Source organism: Trichoplusia ni, chromosome 6, assembly GCF_003590095.1.
Source record: "Trichoplusia ni isolate ovarian cell line Hi5 chromosome 6, tn1, whole genome shotgun sequence".
NCBI classification, from domain to species: domain Eukaryota; kingdom Metazoa; phylum Arthropoda; class Insecta; order Lepidoptera; family Noctuidae; genus Trichoplusia; species Trichoplusia ni.
This window is the reverse complement of record NC_039483.1, coordinates 818,552-844,844: the sequence shown is the minus strand read 5'-3', so window position 1 is coordinate 844,844 and position 26,293 is coordinate 818,552. Positions and strand designations below refer to the sequence as shown.

At 35.9% G+C, this 26,293-nt stretch overlaps 1 protein-coding gene across 1 annotated transcript; it reads right to left on the bottom strand.

Annotated features, from left to right (window-relative positions):
* Window positions 1-320: 320 nt before the first annotated feature.
* On the bottom strand, window positions 321-26,045 carry LOC113494763 (E3 ubiquitin-protein ligase MARCH5). Its single transcript, XM_026873214.1, has 4 exons — window positions 25,563-26,045; window positions 18,030-18,275; window positions 3,667-3,857; window positions 321-3,350 (listed from the first exon to the last, which is right to left on the bottom strand). Exons 1-4 carry the CDS (start codon window positions 25,737-25,739, stop codon window positions 2,975-2,977), a joined length of 990 nt encoding a protein of 329 aa, XP_026729015.1. The 5' UTR covers window positions 25,740-26,045; the 3' UTR covers window positions 321-2,974.
* Window positions 26,046-26,293: the final 248 nt, after the last annotated feature.

Genomic DNA, 26,293 nt, shown 5'->3' with positions numbered 1-26,293 from the left:
CACCTAAACTGCCGTCTTACGTCCTCCGCGGTTGTAGGCTTTCGTCCAAGACACTTTTTCCTGACACAGAGATAGTCTAAAACCCGACACTTTTTGACAGCACAGCCAGACATTTCCCGCACACAATATCTTTTGGAATCGCGGCCTTATCGTAAGAGCCTAAGTTTGCCATGCCTAGCTTCGCTCTTCATAGCCGAGTTTCTAACACTGGAACAATCGAAAACTTTCATCCAACGTCGGTGACAGGGCGTTACTACACCAGGTTTTCAATTTGGCTTGTATGTTTTTAGTATTATCTTAAACAAAATAAAACAACAAAATGAGACTCAATAAAAAATATTTATAATCTGTTCAAAATGTACAGTAGACAAAATAATTAAGTTAAAATTAGCGTCGTTTATACAAAACATGAGGGGCGCTAGATTTACAAAAGACTAGCAAAACTAATACTTGTGACCACTTGACGATAACCAAGGCTAAGGTGGGACAATAGAATTATTCATTACAAGTACATTTAGTAAGTTGGAATTTTTAACATTGTTGTGAACCCCGTAGTGGGGATAACGTAATAATATTGCATTGTTACTCTACAGCGCCATCTATGTGTGATCGTGTAAACTAACATATAATTCATGCTATTAATTTAAGCAGTCCTATGCAGTTACAGTGGGCATTAGAAATTATCAAAGACAATTTAAATGAGGACGAAGAAATGAAAGATTATAAATTTTATGAATTAATTATCAATGCTGGAACTAAAAAGTGGAAATGACTCAAAAATGGAAATTGCAATAATCGTGTTCCAGCTGAGAAAGCATACCATATGGATTATTCTTGAGTATAATTAATGTATGTATGTATGTTTAATGTAAGGCTTTTATTTCATCAAATTTTCTCTTTTGAAAAAAATATTTGGAAAAACAATTAATTGCTATTGTCAAATAAGAAACTATGTTTTTACAGTTAATATAATTAAAGATAACTGCAGCCGATTACAATTCAAAGCATTACTAGGGAGGTAAATTGCACCGCAGTGGTATATAACAAGGCCATTAAAGGTAAATACCCAATTATCAGTGTAATTAAAAGCAATCAATAACACACCTAGCCAACAGTTACTATCAAATCGGCACAAGTTTAACATAGTAATAAAAAAAAATATAAACCACAATATTTATAAAACAAATTATACAATTTATAACTCTATATGAATGTAATCAATTATTTGAGTATACACGTTCTTTCGAAATAGAAAATTAGAAACGCGTTGGCAAGATGGATGATACAAGTTCAAACTATTGACAAGTTGAAATCGATATAAGAATCGAATAAATTTTCAGCTATCGATTAATCGACTACGTTAACTAAAATATGTATATTTTGCCATAGCTACGGCTAGTAAGCACCAGTCGCAAGGAAGAAACACAACTTTAATATATATACATTCAAGTTTTTTTTTAAATTTGTGTAGAAAGGCACTCTTTATACAAGATTTTATCAATATCATTGGGACTCAATCTTACAAATAACTTCACATTTACTGTACAATTTAGTTAAATCTTCTAAAGTTAACAATTCCCGACTTATCACACTCGATCGTATTTAAAATTAATCTATACCTATGTTATTTACATTAAAAGTACTGAAAATTTAAGCTATAATATTTAGCAAAAATGCCGTTTAAATAAAATCCTTATTCCGATAAACATAAGGTTGAATTTGGCACGCTTTAGGATAGCTAACGATGCCAAGCTGACTGATTGTTAGGAAGATATTTGACATTGTTCAAAGAATTAACATTTTAAAGACTTTATACAAAACAAATGCAGACATTTGGCCCAAAGCGGAAGTTGAAGCAAACTTAAACTTTGAACAATGTCCCTTAACGAAGTATATTACAAAAGTATATATAAAAATAAACTAAAAATAAAAAGTACTATGCTAAGTTCTGTCGATATGAAATATTATAACACTATATTACAACAATATAATATATAATTCTTTTTGAGGTTCCACTAAGCTAGCAACGACAGTTCGTTGCCGATTATAAAAACAAAATCGACCTTAAATGTGTTTTGACAACAAAATATTTTGTGGTTAGAAATAAAACCGTCACTTCAAAAAAAAAGAACGTCATTTTTTACTTTAATTTCGGCCTAGGTTACAAAGAGTTCTTAGTTTTGCCAAATTATGAAATTTAATAAAACCTTCGTAAATCGTCCGTTGTTTTAATACGATATGAACTAAAGGTGACAACTGGTATTAAAATATAGCAATTGTTATGTCATGGATGAATGAGCATGAAGTTAAATTCCACACTATACAAGTGTTATGTTCACAGTAAATTGTTAAGGTCTCTTTATTTTACATTTAATATAAAAATATTGACAAAATCGCAAACGCAAGCTCGATGTGAATCCACAATGACCATTCTTTACATAACGTTCCATTCTACGTGTATACATTATTAATTGACACATTCATTTGAATGGTATTGTCAACTAATAGTTGCTACCCCTGTAGATTACATTCTTCTATAATTATGTAACATATTTTTATCCTCCTATAAAATCTAAAATTTCTGATAAACAATCCTCTGAAATCCGAACTTTTTCGTTAAATATTAAATGGAAGTAATTAATACAGTAATTTAACACTAATAGGCTACGTAAAGCCCAGTTATAAATAGCCTATCAGCTACCTAACGATATTTTGGAAGCGTTTAATATTGTTTGCATTTTTTCAAGTTGACCCACCCAAAATGCCTTCTGGAAATCGTAATCCTTTTGTCTTCTTATTTTGTTATCTGGCAACATCCAGACCCGTCACGAACAAGCACTTTTAACTAGTCACACTCGGGGTCTTCCAAATATGAAGTCGGCTTCCAACTCCAAACGCGGCTAAGTTGTTTATCGGTGTGTACCGAAGAAAGCCGAACAATGACGAACTTAGCCGAAGTAGCTACTTATTAGTATTAGACGACTTGTTCGCTGTCATCTCGTGTGCTGGAGGCTGCGTCAGTAGTGTTAGAGGCGACTGCGCTTCTATAAAGTTTAAGGTTCGATTCCGTATAGTCTAGGATTTTCCGACTAGAGTGTCTGATGTACAGCATCTGTTTGTGGTAGATTTTTAAGGCTCCTTTGATAGTTATGTATGTAAGGCCTCCTAGTATAGTTCTGTGTAGGTTGTTTTGTATGGACCGGAAGAAGATCTTGCCTATAATGGTGGATATCGTGGGTAGGAGGAGTGCGGAGCAGAAGATTCTTGTCGGTGATAGATGTGAGTTGTTCCCATTTTGGTTCTGATGGTTCCCGTGGCCGGTCACTATAGCGCCTCTGTCGCCATCCACACTGAAACACGAAGTCACGTTTAATCTACGTACGATCTTAATCTACCTTAAACTTAACAAGTGATTAGTATAAAATAATAAAATTTGAGACATTCATTATTTTGCACATCCAATTTGTTATTAATCATTCTCCTCAGTCGATTTCTAGCAAAGTTAGTTGTGCTGCCCAGTGACTGTACAGTATCCTCTCGTAACATTGAAATACGTTTCAAACAATTGTTGTCTTTGAAGCTACTTTAAAATTAGCCGCCACAAAAAAAGAAATTACATTAAAAAAAGGAAAAAATCATGAAAGAACCATGGAAAATAATCCTCACCTGCCAAACGGCAATATATAGGAGAGGGCGGGTATCTTGGCGCAGTACTTCCTCAGGAAGAGGAGCACGGAGTCCTCCCAGTTGTACATCTTGGCGCTGATGAGGGTGACCGGGATGGTCGGTAGTAAGACCAGCAGAACCAGGGGGTCGGCTGACTCCATCATCTCTAGGCCTTCTCTATGGCCTACAACCTGGAAAGAGATGAAAGCATTCTCAGATTTATGATGTACATTAGTGAATAGTGTACAATTTGAATTTTAAAAAGCATCTTTAAGATTCTTGACGATTTTCCTACATGAAAATAACTATTGAAAACCGTGTTTCCATAAGCATCCGAATTAACTTAATATTTCTAAATAAATAATTATAAACTGAAAATTAGTCAGTGTTCACAAAAGTAATCAATTATGCCTGACTAATGTGTTATTATATAAATATGGAGTTGCAATAGAACCTCGATTATAAAGACCACTTTAACTCTAAAGGCAAGCTAATATACTGTAATGACATTCAATTCAAACCCATCCTATATCGATTCATTAAACTGTTCTTGCATTACAATTTGCACTACTTGAACGATAATTTTCAATTAGTGCGCTGGCTAGGCAAGCAATTCAATAAAACTAAAACTATCTGTGGAACTAATAGATTTCATACAAAACGAACCGTTACGAGCTCACACGTTCCATACAATTTAAGTTCCATACAAAATAGTAGACAAGCAGACTTGAATGGCTACAAAGATATTAAGCCGTAAATTCTTCAAGGTCACAAGGATAAAACTGATTGTTTTCTATTATTGTATACATCACATTCATATTTATAAGCAGCAAAACATATGTCACTTGAAAATCCCGATTATTGGTCAGTTAGGGTTTAATCAACAAGCAATAAAAAAATAACTGCTTTATAGCGCTTTTACCATTCGAATTTGAGGTAATTCCTAATATTTACTAGGTGAATGATGGTAAAAGTGTGGAAATAAACGATGATCATAGACCAGTTCAGACTTTACTTTTACCATAAATAGATTTTAGACTTGACCATTAAGAGTTTTTTAAATCTTTGGATATACCGTAGTTCGTGCTTTGACAGTAACATAATATAAAATATGTACACGTGTATTCTATATTTAGAAAAAAAGAAACAGGTTTAATACTTATTAGTTAACTTAGGTAATTGTTCCACTAATAGATTTTAAACGTCTTGTTAATTTCTTGGTATCATAATTATTGTACGAACATCCTGTGTTACTGTGTAAAATGGAGCGTGGAGATCAGATAAGTAGCAATCGCTAAAACAATTTCTCTTTGACAGAAAAATTATATCTTTATAACATGATTCTACTTCTCCTAAACGACTGGACCGATTTGAATGACTTTTTGGAATGCGCTGGTTGTCTCCCTAGATGGTTTAGATTCGCTTACGAAAATCGCCTAGTCGATCGACTATTCGAATTGAATGTCTTACACTTTTTATATTGAAATACATTTTAGTATGTAAACTGTGTAAACTAACGTACTGTAAACTAACGTATTTTTAACCAGTTTAAACCGTTTTTTCTTGGTGTATAGAAGTCTATACTAAAACATTTGTAACATTAAAATTGTATTTTTAACAAGCAAAGCTGTGATCAATTTTATACTGGCTAATGACACCACCTGACAAATCTACCTAGGGTCGAACAAGTAAAAAAAACTAACATGCTAATAGTTTTTAAAAACATTAAAAAAAAGCAATATAAATGACACTTAAATGGCAAAGGCACGTCTTCATACAGCCGCGTTAATAAGATATTTTATTGTTTAAAGTTATTGTGTGTATCTATTTACGTATCCAATAAATATTGATAACGTGTATCATATTTTGGATATTGTATGTAAATTGAGTTTTTTTTATGTGTTTATGCTTAGTTCTAGTCAACATTTTGTGTATGAAACAAACCAGTTTATGACAAGTTGTATTTTTATTCCATAATATTACGAGCGGAATTTTTTAAATCAATAACACAAACTAATCTACATACACACTTATATTCTCATTAAAGTTATGTTCATTCATAAACATATTTTTAGGGTTCAGTACCTAAAGGGAAAAACGAAACCCAATTACTGAAGCTGAAGTCTGTCCGTCCGACCATGCTGTATCTCAAGAACCGTGATAGCTAGACGGATTTTTTTACAGATGTTGTATATCCGTCGCCACTATAACAGCAAATACTAAAAATAAAGATAGGTGCCAAATAAATTAGAGGATTTCGGACCCAGTCTCGAAGCGATTTCTTCTGCTTTAGCATAGTTCCACCGCACCTTCAGTGACGCGGGTCAGACTCGCACTTGACCGGTTTTTATCACGAACGAATAGAGGCAATCAATAAATTGCGTGACGTCAATCATACGGATTTCCCAAACAAAGTTAAAAATAAATTAAGCAAATAACAAAACAGGACCTATTTAAAGAATCAAAAACTCAAAGTAAGTTCTTCAACAATGAAATAATAACTAAAAATACTTCGTTTGTAGAAAGTGATGACGTAAGGGACACTGCGTTAGACAGCAGAAATCTTGGGTAATACGCAACAACATGTTGACTTTGGCTTCTTGATAAACGTAAAACGGATGCTTAATGACCAACGGTAATTGATGATTGATTTGTTTCCGCAAACATACCGTTGCATACGGGATCGGTACCTATAGTTATCAGTAAACGTCGTTTAACAGAATCAGACCGTACAGCGAAGATTGCCGAGAGTTGAGGTCACCGTGCCAAAACCACTGTGAAGGAAGTATCGCGGTTTCGGTCCCAGCGTAGGACAGACGTTTGTGTGAACCACGAGTGCTTTACACAAACGAGTGAAGCACTTGCTCTGCCGTTGCCCGTTACCCTGAGTCTGGATGTCTTTGTGCATGTGACTTGTTGTGACATGTTTGTTAATCGCCCGCAACACAAGGATTAAATACTACCTAGTGCGGGATGGGTATTGAAAACAAAACACAAATTACACGTTCAAATGAAAGAGGTGATGTTGACACCTAAACTATAGCATAAACGCACTTACCCATTTTATACAATTTACTGAAAATATTCCTGTGTTATTATCGTATAGGAATATTTGTACTCCAGTTTATTTATTGAGATAGGTAGATTATAATAAAATTAGGTCAAGGGTTTAAATTGACATTATTTTCCAAGTAGAACGTTAGACTAAAATAGCAGACCTAATTGAAAAAAAGAACGCATGTTATTGACATAAAAGCAATAATAAAATTTACTTTTATCTATACTCTATACTAATATATAAAGCTGAAGAGTTTGTTTGTTTGTTTGTTTGAACGCGCTAATCTCAGGAACTACTGGTCCAAATTGAAAAAATCTTTTTGTGTTGAATAGACCATCTTCGAGGAAGGCTTTAGGCTATAAACCATCACGCTGCGTCTAATAGGAGCGAAGATACAATGGAAAAAAAAACAGGGCAGGTATAAATCATAACTTATATCTTCTACCCACTGGGAAGAAGTCGCGGGCAAGAGCTAGTCATGTATAAACGGAAAAGTTCAATTGTCTAGTTATCCTGGTTCATTAGATACAGCCTGGTAGTCGGCGTACAGACAGCGAAACATTATGGGGTTTTCGTTTTTACCCTTTGCATCAGGAACCCTTAAAAGCAGTCATATAATTATAAGCACATCTTTCCTCACTTCCCTCCGCGCGTCGGTACGGTGCAGTGGGGGTCTAATGCGCTGCTCGGTTAAATTACGTTTACGGTGTTCTGTGTTCGAATCCCGGCTCGTGAATTGTTCCCAGTTGTGTGGTATAGTGTTCCTCGTGTACGGTTTGTAATACATTGTGATTTAAATTTAAATTTGTGCTTAATTATTCGACATAATCATCCGGTAAGTCATTTCATTTTATTTCTTTAGTTGAGGGTAGCGTAATATATTTCTGCGGCCGGTGTTAATACTCGTTAACGATCTTATTAATACTTTATTTTTGTACTATCATCTGTAATTAACTCGCTTTCTTTATCAAGTGTAAGTAATGTCGGTATATTTAAACGATGACCCGCCGGATCGCGGCGGGAATGCTTTTGGTAGAAGCCATATGACCTCAAGGTCACCACCTTCCGTGACGTCTAAAAGACTATTCTGTGAAATATCACCATCGAGCGTTTCACCCGATATGTCCAAACGTGTACAACGGTCGGAATCTCATGAGGACCATGAGTCGAGTTTAGACACCTCCAACGCCAACTACTGCGATCTCGTATCCGAAGCGTCAACTTATCTCTCCAAAATCAATGACCTCGTAAACGATCAGGGCTCGCGCATAAATATCGCGAATAAGTCGGCCATTATGGACATGACTCAGCGCATAACGGCTATAGTTTCCTTGTTAGCCATTAAATCGTCCTGCAATGAGACAAAATTAGTTAATACGCAACGCGAATTAGATCTTCTTAAAACCAATCCGGCTTCTGAGTCCCGCGTTAAACAAACGGAGTCATACGCCGACAAACTTAAACTTCGCTTGCCGCAAGCCGTCCCACCGGTGCAGTCGCGCGCTCCGCTGCCTTGTGTAGTTGCGTACCCGACGGAGGAGCGTAGTGCAGATTACGTGACGTCATCAGCTACAAAGCAGGCGCTTATGACCGCGATCAAACCGAGTGACGACGGTTTTCAAATAGTCGGTGTTAAGAAAGTTAAAAAATCGGGCGTTATACTACGCGTCGCGAATGAAAGTCAAATTAAAAAACTTAAATCAGTCGAGGCGATTAAGTCCGCTGGCTTACGGTTGGAAAAGCCAAAGGGCCGTCAACCGCGTATATTAGTCAAGGATGTCCCCGCCTCTATGGAGGACAAAACTTTTTTGACAGCTTTGTACCGTCAAAACATTAAGGACGAACTAAAGGTAACCGAAGACGATTTTATTAAAAATACTCGCGTAATTCGTCGGCGTATGGTTAATCACGGCCGTAAATGGATAGGCATAGAAATTGATTCCGCGATACGTCAACATCTTGTAGCCACCAAGGAGAAATTGTTTATAGACTGGGCTCCTTGTCGTTTTGTAGACGATTTAGAATTGGTGCGTTGCAATCAATGTCAAGAATACGGGCACGTCAGGAAGTATTGCACACATAAAACTCCCACCTGCGCCAACTGTGCTGGAGCGCATGAGACGACGGACTGCCTTGAGAAGGATAAGCCTGAGTTTAAACCTGTTTGTGTAGCGTGCAAACGTTACAAGAAACCGTGTGACCATCGTACCGGGTCTCAGGATTGTCCGACTTATAAGATCAAACTTGAACAGCTGGTTCTAAGCACCAATTATTAATAAATAAATGGATAGTCTTATAATAGGGCAGTTGAATCTCCATAACGATAGGGTTGCGACGTCGGAACTAGAACAACTTATACTAGACCATAAACTAAATGTTGTCTTAATACAAGAACAATACCAAAATGCTAGTTTGCGTAATAAAGTCGTGCAACTGGATAGCAAGGCACGAGCCGGAATCTACGTTTCGCGTACAAGTAACCTCACGGTGACTTCGATGCAAAATCTAATGACGTCACACTGTGCCGTAGCGGAGGTCTCAACTGCATCTTTTAAAATCTACGTTGTGAGCTGTTATTTTCAATACTCTGACCCTGTTGCTCCTCACATACACCATCTTCGCCATGTCTTGCGGTCGCTTGCCGGCTGTAAGATTATTATAGGCGCAGACGTTAATGCGTCATCATCGTTATGGTATGGCAAAGTTAGGGCTACCGATACTGATCGACGATGTGCCGTCGAGGATTTCATCGCTGAAATGAATTTATCAATTCACAACACCCCTGATGCACCACCTACTTTTTGCAGCCAAATGGGCGAATCTTCTATTGACGTCACACTTTCAAGTGCAGACGTCCGCTTAGACAAATGGCGTGTCCTTCCAGATGCGTCCTGTAGTGACCATCGCCTGATTGTGTACGAATTTGCGTCAGGAGTGGCGCGAGGTTCTCATTGTAATTACGTCAAGGGCGACTATAGGTACAAAACAAAGAATGCTGATTGGGACTTCTTTCGAACATGTTTTGAATGTCATGCCAGAGACTTCACCCGTGACGGCCTGTCAGCTGAAGAGAGTGCTGAGATTTTATCAGCTACTTTCACTTACTGTGCTGATGTAGCCATTGGTCGCGGATCTATGACCAATATACACAGATGTGACTGGTGGAGCGGCTACCTCACTGAACAACGTAAACTGTACCGTAGGTCGCGTAAAAAACTTAATGTTCTTAAGAAACGTCAAATAACGGGAGACGTGTTTATTGCTGCTTTGAGTTCCTTTCAAATCGCGCGGTCGCGTTATAGAGCTGCCATTGAAAAATCAAAGGGAAACTTATTACGTAAAGTAGTCGAGGAACTGGACAAGGAGGGCCCGTGGTCTCCTTTATACCACGAGTTCAAGGCCAACAGACCATTAAATCTGGCATTTGTACATAACATCAAAATTAATAATATGCACACCGCTGGGATCGAGGAGACCACAGAGGCACTTCTAAACGCACTTATACCGGATGACCACCAAAACACCGACGATGACTATCACCAGCAAATAAGAGCATTCGCTGCCGATGTTCCTGCGACTCCAATGTCAGACCTTCCATCTGCTGCCGAGTTTGTCGCTGTTGTTAGATCACTGTCTCTTAATAAAGCCTCTGGGGAAGACAAAATCTCTAACAGGATGATAAAGGAGGCATGCAAGGTATCGGGAGATTGTATCTTAACGGTATTCAACAAATGTATTGCTGAAGGCGTTTTTCCTTGTATATGGCGTCAGGGCTTTATTAGAATTATTCCAAAAAGTGGCGATAAGGCGCCAGACGACCCCAAATCTTATCGACCCATTACCCTGCTACCATCATTGGGTAAATTGCTGGAGCGCCTTATTGTCCCACGATTACTGCCGGACGGACCAAGATTCCACAAAAATCAATTCGGATTTACAATAGGGAAATCAACTGTAGACGCGGCAATCTCGGTTAGGAGACTGGTGCATTTGTCAGACGAGAACTACGTCTTGGGTATTTTCCTAGATATCTCCGGTGCCTTCGACAACGCATGGTGGCCAATGATACTGCTTAAATTAAAATCACGCGGCTGCTGCGGTAACATCTACCGACTCATTTACTCCTACTTTTTACATGGATCAGCCAAACTTAAACTTGGTCATCATTCTGTGTCGAAGGCATTGACCTTGGGATGTCCTCAGGGGTCGGTGTTAGGCCCTTACCTATGGAATTTAGGGTTCGATGATTTTCTCGCGATTCCTTTACCTCGCGGCTGCTCACTTACGGGTTACGCAGATGACGGACTTCTGCTCATTAAATCAAATACTCGCGCCGGGCTCGAAAATTTAGCCGATACAAGTTTGAGTTTAATATCTAATTGGGGTAAACGAAACCGTCTGACTTTTGCACCACACAAAACGTTTCAATTACTTCTCAAAGGCAATCTAAAATCGTCGCCTAGTATTAAATTACACGGAATAACAGTTAAAAAAAGAAATAACGTTTGTTATCTCGGTCTTGTTTTAGAGAGAAACTTTACATTTATTGAGCACATAAAATCCATCGGAGATAAAGCAAAAAATAACTTTTATGCCTTGACAAGGATTTCCACGTCAACTTGGGGACTTTCATTCAACACCTTGAAGATCATATACGGAGCAACATACCTGGGATGTATTTGTTACGGGTCGCCGGTTTGGGCCGATAGGGCCACAATAGGCGCTGCAAGACGTAAACTACTTCAAAGCCAACGGTTGGCGTTGATATTCTTGTGTAAGGCCTATCGGACTGTAAGTACTGAAGCCCTGCCCGTCTTAGCAGGTGTTTTACCGGTTGATCTCGAAATACAACGTCGCGCGGCTATGTATTATTCCACTAGAGAATTTTTGAAAAACGACTTCCTGTTTTATCGTGACCGTAGAAAGATCGACAGATTATTTAAACCGCTAACAGACGTCTCCGAAGAACTGATGGTGGAATGGCAGGTTAGATGGGAAACGTCTATTAAGGGCCGTCACCTCTACCAATTTTTTCCGTCCGTTCATGAGCGGCTGGAGAGGACTTGGATGGAGATTGATCATTGTGTAGCCCAGTTCCTTACAGGTCATGGTAACTTTAAAAGCAAATTATTTTCATTTAAACTTGTCGTTTCACCATTATGTCAGTGTTCAACGGCAAACAGTGAATATGAGCAAACTGCACATCATATTCTGTGGGAGTGTGGTCTATGGCAAGACGAACGTAACATCTTATTAAATAGTTTGCAGCCGACATCCGGTGTTGTCTACTATGAGGACCTTGTTGCAACCAGAGCAAATTTCCGTGCTTTCAGACGTTTCTGCCATACCTATTATTGGAATCAAAATAACAGCTCCTAAATTATAGGACCCATTAAACTGTAAATTTATATCCGTGGTGCTAACTGAGCCTAACTCAGTTGTCAATCTCTTTTCTTTGCTAAAACTAGCTATTTCTTCTTTTGTCTCCCGCTTGCTATGGAGGGAAGTGGATCATTTTTTCCTACTCCTCCTCTTTACTATTTCTGATTAATTTCGTTGCGGGTTCCAAGGCAGTTAATTGTTCCCCCTGGGACACACCGAACTTAAGTGTTTCGGTGGTTTTCGTTGGTTTCATTGTAGATCCTGGCTTACAGGAGTTGCAATGACGGGCATGTGTGGCGGGCTAGTCCCATTAAAAAAAAAAAAAAAAGCACATCTTTCGAACTTCTTAAAGGTACAAAATTCCGTACAAGTACCACGTCAGATCAACTGCAATTAATTAATCAATAATAAACAACAATTTACACGATTAAAATAGTATAAAATGACGTTTCACACGCTGTTTACAATACAAGGGACAAAGTTCAAACAATAATACGGCAATTAATATCATATTGAATGGAGATAAAGATGATATTATCAATAATTTATATTTCCGTTTCAATAATGCATAGTAATATAAGATTTCTTAGGTGTGGTGGTTTCGAGAAATATCTACATGTATATTACTCGGCGTTGCTTCACCCTGATAGTTAATTTCAAGGGACTTCAACAGGAGGAAGTTCTCAATTCGTCTGATTTTGTTTTATGGTTTGTTACTTCAGAACTTCGGACTGGATGAACCGATTTTGATGTCTTTTTTTTTCATTTAACTTGAAATAACTGTCATTTGATCACATAATTTATTTGGAGCCGGATGTTGTATTGTTATAAAGATATTATTATCATTATTTGTTTTTATGTAGGCAACATTTCATCTATAAAAAACTTTCTAATTATCAAGGGTTCTCAGATACAGCCTAGTAACAGACAGACGGAAAACCATAGGATCCTTAACCGAAGACTAAAATAGAAGGCTACTCAAATCACACATGCTTTTTTGGAAGAAATCATAATTTTAGTTTTTCAACTCAACCCACAGCCTTGCTTTGAGTAAACGCGTCAAACACTTCGCGCAAGAGGAAGCGACCGGCTTTGTTTACATACCGTTAATCAGTGTGATTTCACGTTTCGCATCAGCTCATTAGGCAAGCGACTCCATGTGGCGAAACAAGTGTTTAGCATGGACTGTTGATATTGGTGTTGAATGAGTTACATTTAAGTCAACGTGGTGACACAGTTATTAGTGTTATTACCTTCTGTGCTTGTGAACGTTTAAGAACGTCAGCAAATTCAAAGATGATAATTGGAGTACCTACCTGCCATGTATAATTAATAATATTAAAGTATTTGGAAATTTATATTGGATAAACCATAACAGTGGTTTTCAGTTGAATCGTGTATGGGGATCCAAAGTTTGATCAGAAAAGTTATTTCAACAAACTCACCCCAAAATCCGACAGGTTTCGATTTTAACACATAAAAACACAGAAGACGTGATTTAATATTGAGATAGTGAAACAAATTGCTGAAAAGTCGACGCCTTTTTCTGGTCAACAGCATACATATGAGGATATCGAAAATTCTCAACCAGTTTGGAGATCTAACACACCGCGGATCCTTTAATTATGAGGTCAACAGTTCGGCAAAGATCTGTTTATGACGTGTTAACAGAACGAGAATCAACTATTTTACTCGTAAATATATGGCTGTATAATAACAATTCCTTGTAATCGAAATCGGAAGATTGTTTAAGGACGAACCAGTTTAGCTTTTTTTATATAAAAATGCTAATGTAACAGACGAATGATTTAAGATTTTTTTTTGTGATTTTGTTTATGTTTTGTGCCTTAACAAACTGGTAATATATTTATAGAGTAAGACCTTTGTCCCTGCCTAGCCTTTATTTAAAAAAAATGAATAAACAAGCTCAGTATTCAATATCAGCCAAAAACCAGTACTTAACGCCTTATATCTATTTTGATACCACGTGACCTTAAAAGACCATAGCAATGCAAAATACAAATAATTCTTAAATTTAATTTTATTGTATAAATGACGAAGGAGTCATTTATAAAATAAAATTCGTCGGGGTTTCGGTGAACAAATTATTACTAAGATAGTGAAAAAGAATAATGAATATAACTACAAAAATCAATTTATACATTACTATAAATGCGAATTTTAATTAGAAAAAGAGCGAGATAATAAGCTATAGGTACTTGACCAAATGCCTACAGAGATGATTTCACAAATAGTAGATAAAATTACAAGTAAGTCAAACAGTTATATGTAAATAGAGTAAACTGTCACAGTTTACAAAAGAATACGGAATCTATAACTGTTGTCAACGCTAATTGGTTGTATTCTCGAAAATCGTGATACCTAAGTATGTTTTAGTAGGCACAGATATGCATGAAATCTATTCTAATAGTACATATAGAGGTAAAGTTTGTTTCAACCAAGTTATTTGTAGATTCCATACACAATAACAACGCTTGATATTGGATACATGTCTGTATATTAAGCCGATAACTTGTTTTTGAAACTCTCGCAACGCAAGGATTTATTCCAATACTAGCTGTTGCCCGCGACTCCGTCTGCGTGGACTTCAGTTTTCAGCATTCGGTGGTCCCCGTTTTCATGGGAATACATCCCCTTAGTGATGTTATAGTTTTTATACGCCTTTTCAATTTTCCCTCCGGAACTGTTTCAAAAATCGGGACAAAAGGTAGCCTATATTCTTTTCCATATTAATGGCTATATGCATGCATATAACAAACATCCACACTTTGACATTTGTAATATTAGTAAGGATTAAAACGAAAACACGTTTATGGACTACATCTTTGAAATTGTTCATTACAAATACATGTCATGTAGTTCGACCATCGTAATGTCAATGTTTATTCACAAACCGGACGTCCATTGGAGATTTTTGAACCAGGTAGTCAATTATTCAGTACGTTTCAAGGTTTGGCATTCTCGCTAATTAAGATAAATAAGAGCACTTACTAGCTGAGTATACGTGAAGACAATTTTGCCACAATAACAAAAGACTATTATGAGGAGATCGTATGATGTGCGAACCTCTTTGTTTTATTGGCGGTAACATAGGAAATGTCTCGACATTTTTCTCCAGCGTTCTCAAAACAGACATGTAAAAGTGATGATGATATATCTTATTTGCAGAACAAATGATTTAATGTCACTTCATTTCGTAATGACTTGTAATCAAACGTCATCTTTCTAGAGGAGTACGTTACTTTGTGTTCAAAGGGCCCTACATATACATACATATTAGTTTTTAAGCTTCCACCACCCAAAATGTAAAATCGGAACCTAACAGGGCTGTCCGTCCTCTCTGCCACCAGTCTGTATCCCATCATGAGAAACAGTTGTAATTTTGTCAGATTTATTTATTTAATTATCACACTAATATACCATTACAGGTTACTTAACCTAATGCGGTAGCTAGGATTAAACAAAGGTCTTAGCATCTATGTGAACTAGGGTTTCAAAGATTGAATCATTATGCACATAGTTGCAGGTCTAAATTCCAGCAACTGTTTTAATATGTAATTTTCTGATAATTCTGATATGCATAGGCAATAAGTCAGCCAGATGGTATAATTATATTGCCTCAGCAACAACAAATACTAATAAAAAAATATCGAGGTTAAGGGACAGTTGGTTTGGTCACAAATTTGACACCAAACCAATTTGTTTACCGCTAGCCTATTTGTTCGAAACAGTCATCTTTGCGAGTCCGACTCGTACTTGATAACTTCTATAATCATTCGTCAATAGTCAACAAATAAAAGATTTGGTTTTCAAATGATTTCCAAATAGATCCTTGTTCGTCATATGACACTACCAAATCAGTCAAGTATTTTTGTTTGGTACATTGTAGTTGAATGGTATGAATATTAATTTATTTGTCATCTAATAATGAGACTAGCTAGTGTCTAGAGTCTAGACTTATCTGGATTCTAGACATACAAGTTTGGACTGAATTTAATACAAGAGGTGCGATTACCGCGTACAGTCAGGGGTCACAGGTTCGAAACCTGTCTGAAGGTTATGTATTTGTATTTAGTTGCAAATATTTGTATGTTTTCTGCTTCACAGTGCTTTTTGAGTATTAAGTTATTAAGATTAGTAAGCTATATTTAGATAATTTAAAATATATAGTGGTGAAACCGCGTCAAATTTAAATAATAACCAAGTTATAAATAAAACTTAACTATGTGAATTAAACTCGTTGTTGTGTCTTCACAATTTAAAAACATACCTAAACTCTATTTATATGTATGGTAATATGCAAAACAAACGGAAGATTTTAAGGTTGACCGCGATAACTTGTTGGATTTCGCCAAGACAATTTATTAGAACTTCATTTCCAAAAAAAAATGATTGTATCTAGCCCTATTCTACAAGAATCTAGACTAATGAGTTTTATGCTTCTAGGCAAGCTTGTGGGAACATTACTTGTCCTAGAATTAAAAGCAGGCGATAAAAACTACAAGTAGTAGCCAGCATGAAGAATTGCCATGCACTGACACAAATACGCGGATGACTTCACCCGGCGGTTTAGGTAAGCTTAGTCAGTACACAACATTCTTCCTCTCCCGAAACGACGGGTGTTCATGAGAGTTTACTTGCTTTTCCCAAAAATAAAGTCACTACTATCAACGGAAAACGAAAACCAAAGAAAGGACATTGTCGAACACTCATGTGAAGGTTTTCAATCCAATTCACCTATCAAGATTAGAATTAGCAGGTCTTAGCAGATCAATATCGAAAAGAGATTATCGCAATCAGATAAAAAGTTAGCCAACCCTTTGTACTAGCCCGCAAAACTAACATGGTCTAGTATTATAGTATTCATACTATAGTATTCATATCATATATACTATTCGTGTGTCAATGACTATGCATAATCGTTGACACACGAACATATGAGCATGTGAAAACGATAACATTTTTATTGCAGAAAACTGTGCGATAAGAAAAGAACTAGCGATTTGAAACTTTTACCACGAAATGACCAAACTACTTCAGAATAAAAAAGAATCATTTTGAACTGTTCCAACTATTCGAATCCAGACCAGCAACAATGTGACTTCTTAAAGTTTTAAGAGAATGTAAATGTACCAACAAATTTCTAATTTTTCAAAGATATCACTAACAAATGGAAAATTAAGTCATCATGGGGAAACTTCTATCCAAAATATGGCATTTATGGATAACCTAACCTGTAATGGAGATCCTATGATCCTACGATGGTGATCAATGCGCATTCCTTTTATAAATAAGGGTATACGCTAAGAAGTGCTAGAATATTTAAACTATTAAGTATTATTATATACAAAAATTAAGCGGAATTAATTTGTCGATACAATCTTAGCAACAAAACATACATTTTCTCGTTAAAATAAAATAACAGAATAAAAATTAGATCGAACATAATGCGAAAAATTAACATAACGAATAGGTATATTAAATTGATTATCACAATTTTATTTTATTTTAGCTAAGTTGTTTTCCGAATCACAACAGTTCAGAGAATTGGTTTCGGTTTTTATGAAATACACTATATGATATTGTTCGTCGTCGAAAACTTCGTGGCAAATATTTGACTTGACTTAAAAATTTTGATACATCGACAAAAACTCTAGTGACATCGATCGAAATCGTGGTCAGCATTGCGGCAGTTCCTATGTCATAAAATATAAAACAACTGTTTTGTACTTAAAGTAACATTTATATGCATTATCTGCAATAAAAAATGGCAAATAGTAAACGGCAATGCAAGAAAACTAAACGCCTTGCAAAAGTCAACATAGTTTACATTACTAAATAGAAATGGGTAAAACTACTTTAATGTTAGGTCCTTAAAAGTGAAAAGGTCATCAAATCTTACCTGCATAACTGTGACAGCTCCATAGGTGATCGCGATCCAATATATGGACCCTAGGAGTACACCACCAGCTATGAATGGACAGATCTTGTGCGTAATCTCCTCCATAGCGTCGAGCAGCGCGACGAAAGCTCCCATAGACGGGAAGACCACTATGTATTCTGCTTTACACTGTGGACACAGGACTTTCCGAGTTATGTTGCCCCGTTGTTTCTCGTCCACCCACCGTTGGAGACAGCTTTGATGTACCTGGAACAAGGAGTTTCTTATTAAAATTCGTCCTATTATGGTTTATGTCAGATTTCGTATGAAGAATCGCAAGGCATTGCCATCCACCAGCACCAAAACGCGGATCGGCCCACTGGCTCATTAGAGCTGATGCCTGCCGGGCCAGCGGATTGTCCGAAAGAGCTACCGTGACCCAGATACTCCAGAGGCAAAAAAAAGAAACAAGTGGGTTTTAACAAGTAAAATTCTGACACTCCCTTTCGCTCAACCCAAAGTGGGAGAGGCCAAAGTCGACTAACGTGGTTTTACACAATCTAACCTTACAATGACAATCACTCCTCAAATCGGTCAACTGACGACTGCATTATGACAGAATCGTCGTTGCAATTACCTATCATTATTAGACCAGTTTTATAAGGTTATTGAAAGTATACTACGTATACAACACGTGGCAATGCAACGAAGGTCAAGATACGCTTATTAAGGTCTAAACTCTAAGCAGTAAGGTTAAATTGTACATACATTGTGGTTTAAATGTCAACTCAAAACGCCATTTACTACTTTGATATGTGAGCAGGACAGTTGACGGTGATAAAACGAGACAGTACATGCTCTGCTCATTGAAACAAGAGGAACAATAAAACAATGTTGATTAATTATCTGTAGTATCGTTAAGTCAATCATTTTTAAATGTGCTCAATCAATGGTTCTTGACATACTTTGTTATGACTCTTGAGGATGAAAACAAAGTTATCGATCATAACAAAATGTAATTCTGACAATACAAATTTTCTTCCTGTTACACCTAGCTAGCCAGAAATTCCACATAAGGTCGCTTATCGGATCGGAGAACCTCATCTCTTTCCCTTCCACAAACCATATTCCACAGATCCTAAAAATCTCGTGGTATATGTCTAACCTCTCATCTCGTCACCTTTTTTAGGCCGGCTTTGGCCGCTTAGAACCATACATTGACTTTAATGGGTAAAACAAGAAAAATACAAACAGACTCAAAAACCCCAAACCTATTTCTCCCAGTAAGAAATCAATGGAATAAAGATGCACTCACCAACAGAAATGAAAACTGACGTCAAATTCAAGCAATAAAACAATCTCCAATAGCTAAATTGACCTACGCAGGCCGAATATAAATAAAAAAATACAATATACAAACAAGATTTCCTTGAAATAAAGTAAGAAGTCATTATGACGTAGAATTTTTATATATGCTTCCTATTGAGGCAGTTATTTCGAGGTCCCTAGTATAAATTTACTGGTTCTTAGCGAAAGGATCCTTTGACAATCCGGAAGAGTATTGAGCAAAAAATGATCTGAATTGCAAGGAAGTCGATATCGACATTAAAATGGATGTAAGGATTTTCGTCTAAAAATATATATTTCATTTCAGTAGTTAGGCAATTAAATCCCGCCTCTCGAAAACAGGCTAAACTTGTATGACCTGAGGGTGTACTTCCACGTCTTAATAATATTTTTAAGGTTGTCGAAGCGTGACAACGCTACACACGGTGTGGATCGGTATCTGTCTTTCATACCCGGAATACTTTTACCTTTCAGATTTGGTGGTAGATGATGATTTTATTGTCTACGCTTGCCTACGTATAGATATTAAACAAGTATAGAGACTTGCGTTGTCTGAATTTATCGGGTTACTTTCATTTTACGTAGTAAGTTGTTTAGTATTATAGTAAGTAGTTTTTTCATTAGACCTTGCAAGACAAGCGAAAATATTTTCTTTGCTGACGCACAGTAAGATAAATAATCGGTTTTAAAACCACAGGCTATCAAAAAGGTAACCTCAATTTCACTAATTTGATAACCTACCATATCAATAAAAAATTACGCGGTTTAAAAAGTCGAAGTAGGTGGTTTTAATATTTTCTTTACGAGTTAAATGTAATAATGTGTCAAGTCTGTATAAATAAATGTAATTGACACCAAAATTCTGAAGATTCAGGTCGTGTAATTTATTTTAAAATTTAAAAAACAATGAAAAGATATGGCCTCGCTATGCTTGTGTGTATAGATCCACAGATTTAAATGAGATAATTTATGTTTCCTATGAGGAAAACGGCAGAGGATCAGAATGTACACGCGTAGGAAATATAAATTCAAACACCACCGCACCAGACTGTCTGTTCATGAGGCAACGCAACTCTCCGATAACTGACAACTGCAGATCTATGTAAGACTACATAGTAAGAACTTGAAGATGTATTGAGGTAGTTTCTGGGAGAGACGAATATCATACAATATTTGAGACGTCTAGGGTTTATCCGAAGGTTACAGCGTTATTCGCTAACCCTTCGGGAAAAAGGGAACATGTGTGGATTTAAGTCAGAAAAAGTCTGACACCTCCTTCCGGTCAACTAAAAGTGGGAGGGGTCGTTTGATGATTTCTCATTGGGATAAACATCTGATATTAGAGTCCTGCAATGCCTCCTAGACGAATGGCCCCACATTGCCTTCATACTTACAGTCTTTTACAAAATTGTTCTAATATACTGCAGGTAATAAATGAACTGATACATCCGTAAAGATAACACGGATTATATAAAAATAGCGCAGGTAAGAATCAACGCTTATCAAGTTGACCTAAAGAACAGATTAGGTATATTTGTTTAATCACATCAGTTCCAATGAAGCTTACTTTTATGTGTTGGTACATAATGTCGTGTAAAACTTCCAGAACCTTTCATATTGACAGATAAGAAAAGGCTTAGGGAACAAAAGGCTACCCTCAACTCGCTTAACTTTAAACTGCCTTAAATGGATAGGATTGTTAGCGATGCTTTTGTTTTTGTACCTGTTTTTAAAACAACTCTTTTAGGACTACGACGAACGGAGAAGAACGACTATGAAGCGACTTTAAAGGACTTCGGACACGTGCCCGAAAGAGAGCCTCAGTTGGTGACATGGAAGGAAAAGGGGGGCTTAGCCGCTCACCAACCTTATGGACCGAGACGTGGAGAAGGAGGTCTATCTATAGATAGTACCGAGACGTGGATAGATAGTATCTATATATAGACCTCCTTCTCCACGTCTCGGTCGTCAAGATACAGCTTTCAAACGTCGGTTTGAATAGCCAAAGACCGTTCCGCGCGGATAGCTTTGGTGGACGACGAGACCTCATACAATCCCGACGTTCGGCCATGAGACATAGAGAAGGAAGAAGATTTAAGCAAAGATTTTAAGTTAAAGGTTAACCATAATCTCCTAGAGGTGGAGTCAATGTCCCATTAAACAACAATCTAATCCTACTGCTGTTGCTACTTTACACCTTCAATACCTGCAAAAGCTAGACAGGAACACATTCATCGCAAACAATCGCAATCTATCTAATTCTATAAATAACACAAATAAAAAAAATTGTTTAAAAAGTATAATATTCAAAATGCAAAGAGAACATTAGTATATCGATCGGTACCAGAACTGCAGACGTTTTATTGCGTTTCAATTGCATATCGTTGAACAAGTAACCTAGGAGCTGACGGCAAATCTGGTAACGTACTTTCATCATGCGATAGTTAATAGTCATGCAGTAAAAGGGAAGGGTTGGAAAAAGAAAACTGTATTTACGTCCTGATTCCTGATGTGCATGTCTATTTTTACACAAACTACAGAATTATTTGAAGGTCTTTTGAGTGGGATGGGGCACCATCGTTTCGATCGTGACATTGGTCTATCACAATTCGATAATATGGTAAGTTCGAAAGCAACTCTGGTTAGTAGGCGACTTTTAATATTCGAAAACTATTTTTTTAATATAAAATCAGGGTATTTCACTTTAAGGGCGAGCACTCATTAGAGATATGAAAGAAAAATATGAAAACGCGCACACCAATAACAATCGAGAAGATCCAGCGAAAACTCAAGGATCACAGACAAAATTGTTTTGTCTCCAATGAGCATTCACTTTACTATTATTTTAACTTAACAAGTTTATGGATAATTTAAAATAAAAAAAATTGTATTAAAATTAAACTTATTAAGAGAAAATAAAATTAATCTAGGTCAGCATATTATTAAAAAAAACATGACGAATGCATGTCACATCATCCACTACACACAAAAACAAATGACTTCTGTATTGACTGATAATAAATTAAAACAATCATGGCTTATCTTGGAGATAATGTAAATTGGGCTTTGTATAAATAAATTATTATGCCACTTTTACTGATTAACTTTAAAAAATCGCGATATTACAGTACAAGTATTTTTTACATTGAAAAACAATTTACATAATTTATAAATTTCATATTAATTTGCCTCAACTAATATGAGAAATGCTATTGTACAGTTAGTTTGTTGTTGCGCTTTCATGGCTAAGGCATTAAACAGGTATAGGCGACCTTCGTGTAAATAAGTACAATATAATGATACTTATTTTCATGTTTTCATTTCAACTTAAGCCTCCAGAAAGATGATAAGTTGAAATACAGGCTTCCGTTTTTAAATGCAAGTACATACAGAAACAACGTTACATAGTCGAAATAATCAATAGATTTATAGTAGCGCCGAAAGGTGATTATTAAGTTGGTGTGGGAAAACCAGGGAAAAAACCATAAACCAAAAACCATAAAAAGGCCGGTAACCTCTTTGACCCTTCTATAAATGGCTTACAGCGTGGTAACTTTTAATTGTAGGCAATAGGATATGGCACAAAATATTTCGAAAAATGAACAAGGTTTCTTGAACATATTTAATTTTGATTTAAATAACAGGATTTATGAAGTAAATCAAATGAATTAAGTCCAAACAAGAAACAACTAGGTTTAAGAAACCGACTAAATTACGACTTCTGTCTCGACAATCCGAAAATAGGTCCACATAGCAGTGCATTTTCTTTTCTTCTATTAATTAGTTAAAAGAGTTTAAATATTCTAACAAATGTCATTCACTAGATTTTGGAAGTTATGGTGGAATAAAGAACCTTGAATACACAATGACATATTTTGGCCCAATCGTGTAACAAAGGAGGATGATGACTTTATCTCAATATTGACCATAAAAATAACATCATTGACAAATAAACATCTCGAGATGTACTGATAACCTTGATTCACAATGACTTGTCACTGTGACAAGGGGTTGTTACACTTTCATCATGTTTATCTCAAAGTCAAGGCTTTGTATCTTCATCTTATGCTCTCCTGGTACCTGTCTGAGTGGCGAATGACAAAACCCTTTATGTATAAAGTAAGAAAACAAAGTTTTTTTTTGGTACTTTGTTGTTTTCCATTGGACTGTTTTTTTTTTTAATAATTTGCAGACAATATGTAAAAAATGTAATTGTTTTTTTATGCTGAGTTTTCATTAAACAATGAAACCTTAACCCGCCAGTACTCGCGCTTCATTTTGAGACACCAACAGTCGCGTCCGGGTCGATAAGACCCATATATTATATAGACGATTTAAATCACAAGACATATATTTTTTAAGAAAGTAATGTATTTGTTATAAATGTAACAATAAAACAAGTACATAATTTGATATTTTAATTTGTTTAACTGGAACAATCAACTTTATCTATACTAATAAAAATGTGCTAGAAAAAAGTTACTTTTAACATTTCACTTCAGAAAACTTAGCTAATTATTTATTTTTATCAATTTAACAACTATAATTATGTTTTTTTATAAAAGTTTTTGAGTATAAAAGAAAACTTATAAACAATGAGACAGTCTTAGTTTTATACCAATCAGCCTCAAAATCTAACACAAAAAAAGTCCTATAAAATTTTCAATCTTAGAATTAGACAAATTTTTGGTATGTTTGTTAGACTCTAATTAATCATTTTGATTGCGATTTTCACACACAAACATTGTATAATCTCAGCAAATAAATGCCTGACAGTTAGGGCACTGAGTCTTGGTCTTCCTAAAAAACACTTACATGAACCGTCGCATAAGGGTCTAAATGACCCGTACTCATTTGAAACGTCCATCCTGTTCAAACGCTTCAGGCAAAATGGCCGAGGTGGGGGGGTACGAGTTCACTATAAACTCACTTGAAGGTATCTAGCGCGGCAAACTATAACTAATAATATTATAAAAATTACGGATAAAATTCTGTACCTCTGGGTCTTTTCGACCCATGCGCGACTACTGGCGGGTTAAAGGTTATTCTGTTTTTTGCTAATGATTAGTTAAAAACATTAAATAATTAATTGTTTATCAAGAAAATTAATTGTTGTGTGCGACAGGTGAACAACACGTAATTGAAATGGTTAAAAATAACACTACCATTATCAATTGTAACTTGGAAGACAATTTGTATGACGTTTTTTATATCTGTAAGAGCTAAGTAAAAAGTCATAAACACAAAATATTAATTAACAACGGTTAATAATAATAACACAACACTTCTAAAAATACTCTTGAAAATATTTACCATATGATAGCTATGAAGAAAATGAATGCAAACTGTTTACTTTACACATTACTACGATATACAACGGATAAGGGCATATGTTTCTACAACAACATTAATTTATATCATTATGAAAAATTGCTATAAAAATATTAATACTGTCTGTTAACATAACACTTTTACACCATTGCTACTCCGTCTCAGAAAACAAGGCCCATACTATTTTCATTAAAGTTATACATTATGAATGTAATTAAAAGTGCATGATAACACTACTAGTAATTTTAAGTATCAGTACAAGGTTATATTATGGGATTTTCTATGTAGCTGCATGTGAAAATCCAATGACAAAGTAGTTTTTTTTTACATCTGATACAAGCAATAAGACTCAATTAGGTGAGATCATAAAACTAGATTATGTTTCAAGGGCAAGATATAATTTAACCAATTAATAAATGTGTTATGTTATGGTTAAGCTAACAATAATTCTTGTTACTTGAAAATAATACAAGTAATTATAATAGGAGTATTTTAATTGCTTCCCAGAATTATAATTTTCGAGTTTGTTAATAACAGTGGTCTGGCAAATGAAATGCAAATTTAAAAATTTACTACTGGTACCAAGTTGACCTGTATCATTTACATTAAGTAAAGGTCAAAGTAGTTGTCTGCAACAACAAAAATAATGTACCTATTTAAAAAGAATATTAAATTTGTATGAATAAACTTTATAACATTATTTATGGCATAAAACGATTTTGCAATAGTTTTATCAAATTGTAATATTGATAACGAAAACATACAACAATTGGAGCGAAAACGTACACTTTCACTTCCTTACATGTTTATATCACAGATCGGAAACGCGTATTATGGCGGCGGCGATCTGGAACAATTGCCAATGTAAACACTCACCCATTTCGTAGTCCCGATGCATTTACACGGCTGGACCCAAGCCGCCAGCCTGTCGTCCGCCTCCGTCGCAAAACACACCCAACACGACTTAGTATTCTCATCTTCAGCAGGCTGTAGCGCCTGAGAACTTGCTACACTAGACCCCAACGCTGCAGCCGCGGGCTTCTCACTAGACATGACGAACTGCGTTCTTAATATCGCAATCAAAATCACACTAGAAAACAGACGACCGTACTACAATACTTCTCGACGATAACTGCCAATATCCTTGATTGACGTTATAAAAACAAAACCATATTTTTGTCCGCGATAAAAATACTTTTGTAATCTTAAACAACAGCTGTTTTTGTCTCGCAAGGGTTTTGGAAATTTCGTTCGTTTTGACAAGACTGCATGAGGGAACCTGTATTTGATGTCTTCAAAATGATTGATCAAAAATATCAAAATCAAAAACGTGAACGAATATACTGACAGATGTCAAACCAAAGAAGACATTCTATGTATTCTTACTTACATCACACCGTCACAAAACTATAAATGAAATCTGTATGAAATGTAATCGATTTAACAAAAAGATAATAATTCCATATATTAAATACCTGTTAAAAGTACGATTTTTTTAAAATTCATTTAAGTTTGAAAATTACATTCAACTAATTAGTTGATCTCACAATTGGTTTAAACGAGGTTACAGTGCGATATAAAAGAGTAGATATTATATATTTGTGAAC

What these genes read in the sequence shown, in the direction of transcription:
- LOC113494763 (XM_026873214.1), bottom strand. Translation starts at nt 25,739, where the DNA reads ATGTCTAGTGAGAAGCCCGCGGCTGCAGCGTTGGGGTCTAGTGTAGCA. An exon ending in GCATCGGGACTACGAAATGG is followed by an intron (nt 18,276 to 25,562) that starts GTGAGTGTTTAC and finishes TCCTTGTTCCAG; the next exon opens with GTACATCAAAGCTGTCTCCA. An exon ending in TATATATTGCCGTTTGGCAG is followed by an intron (nt 3,351 to 3,666) that starts GTGAGGATTATT and finishes TTCGTGTTTCAG; the next exon opens with TGTGGATGGCGACAGAGGCG.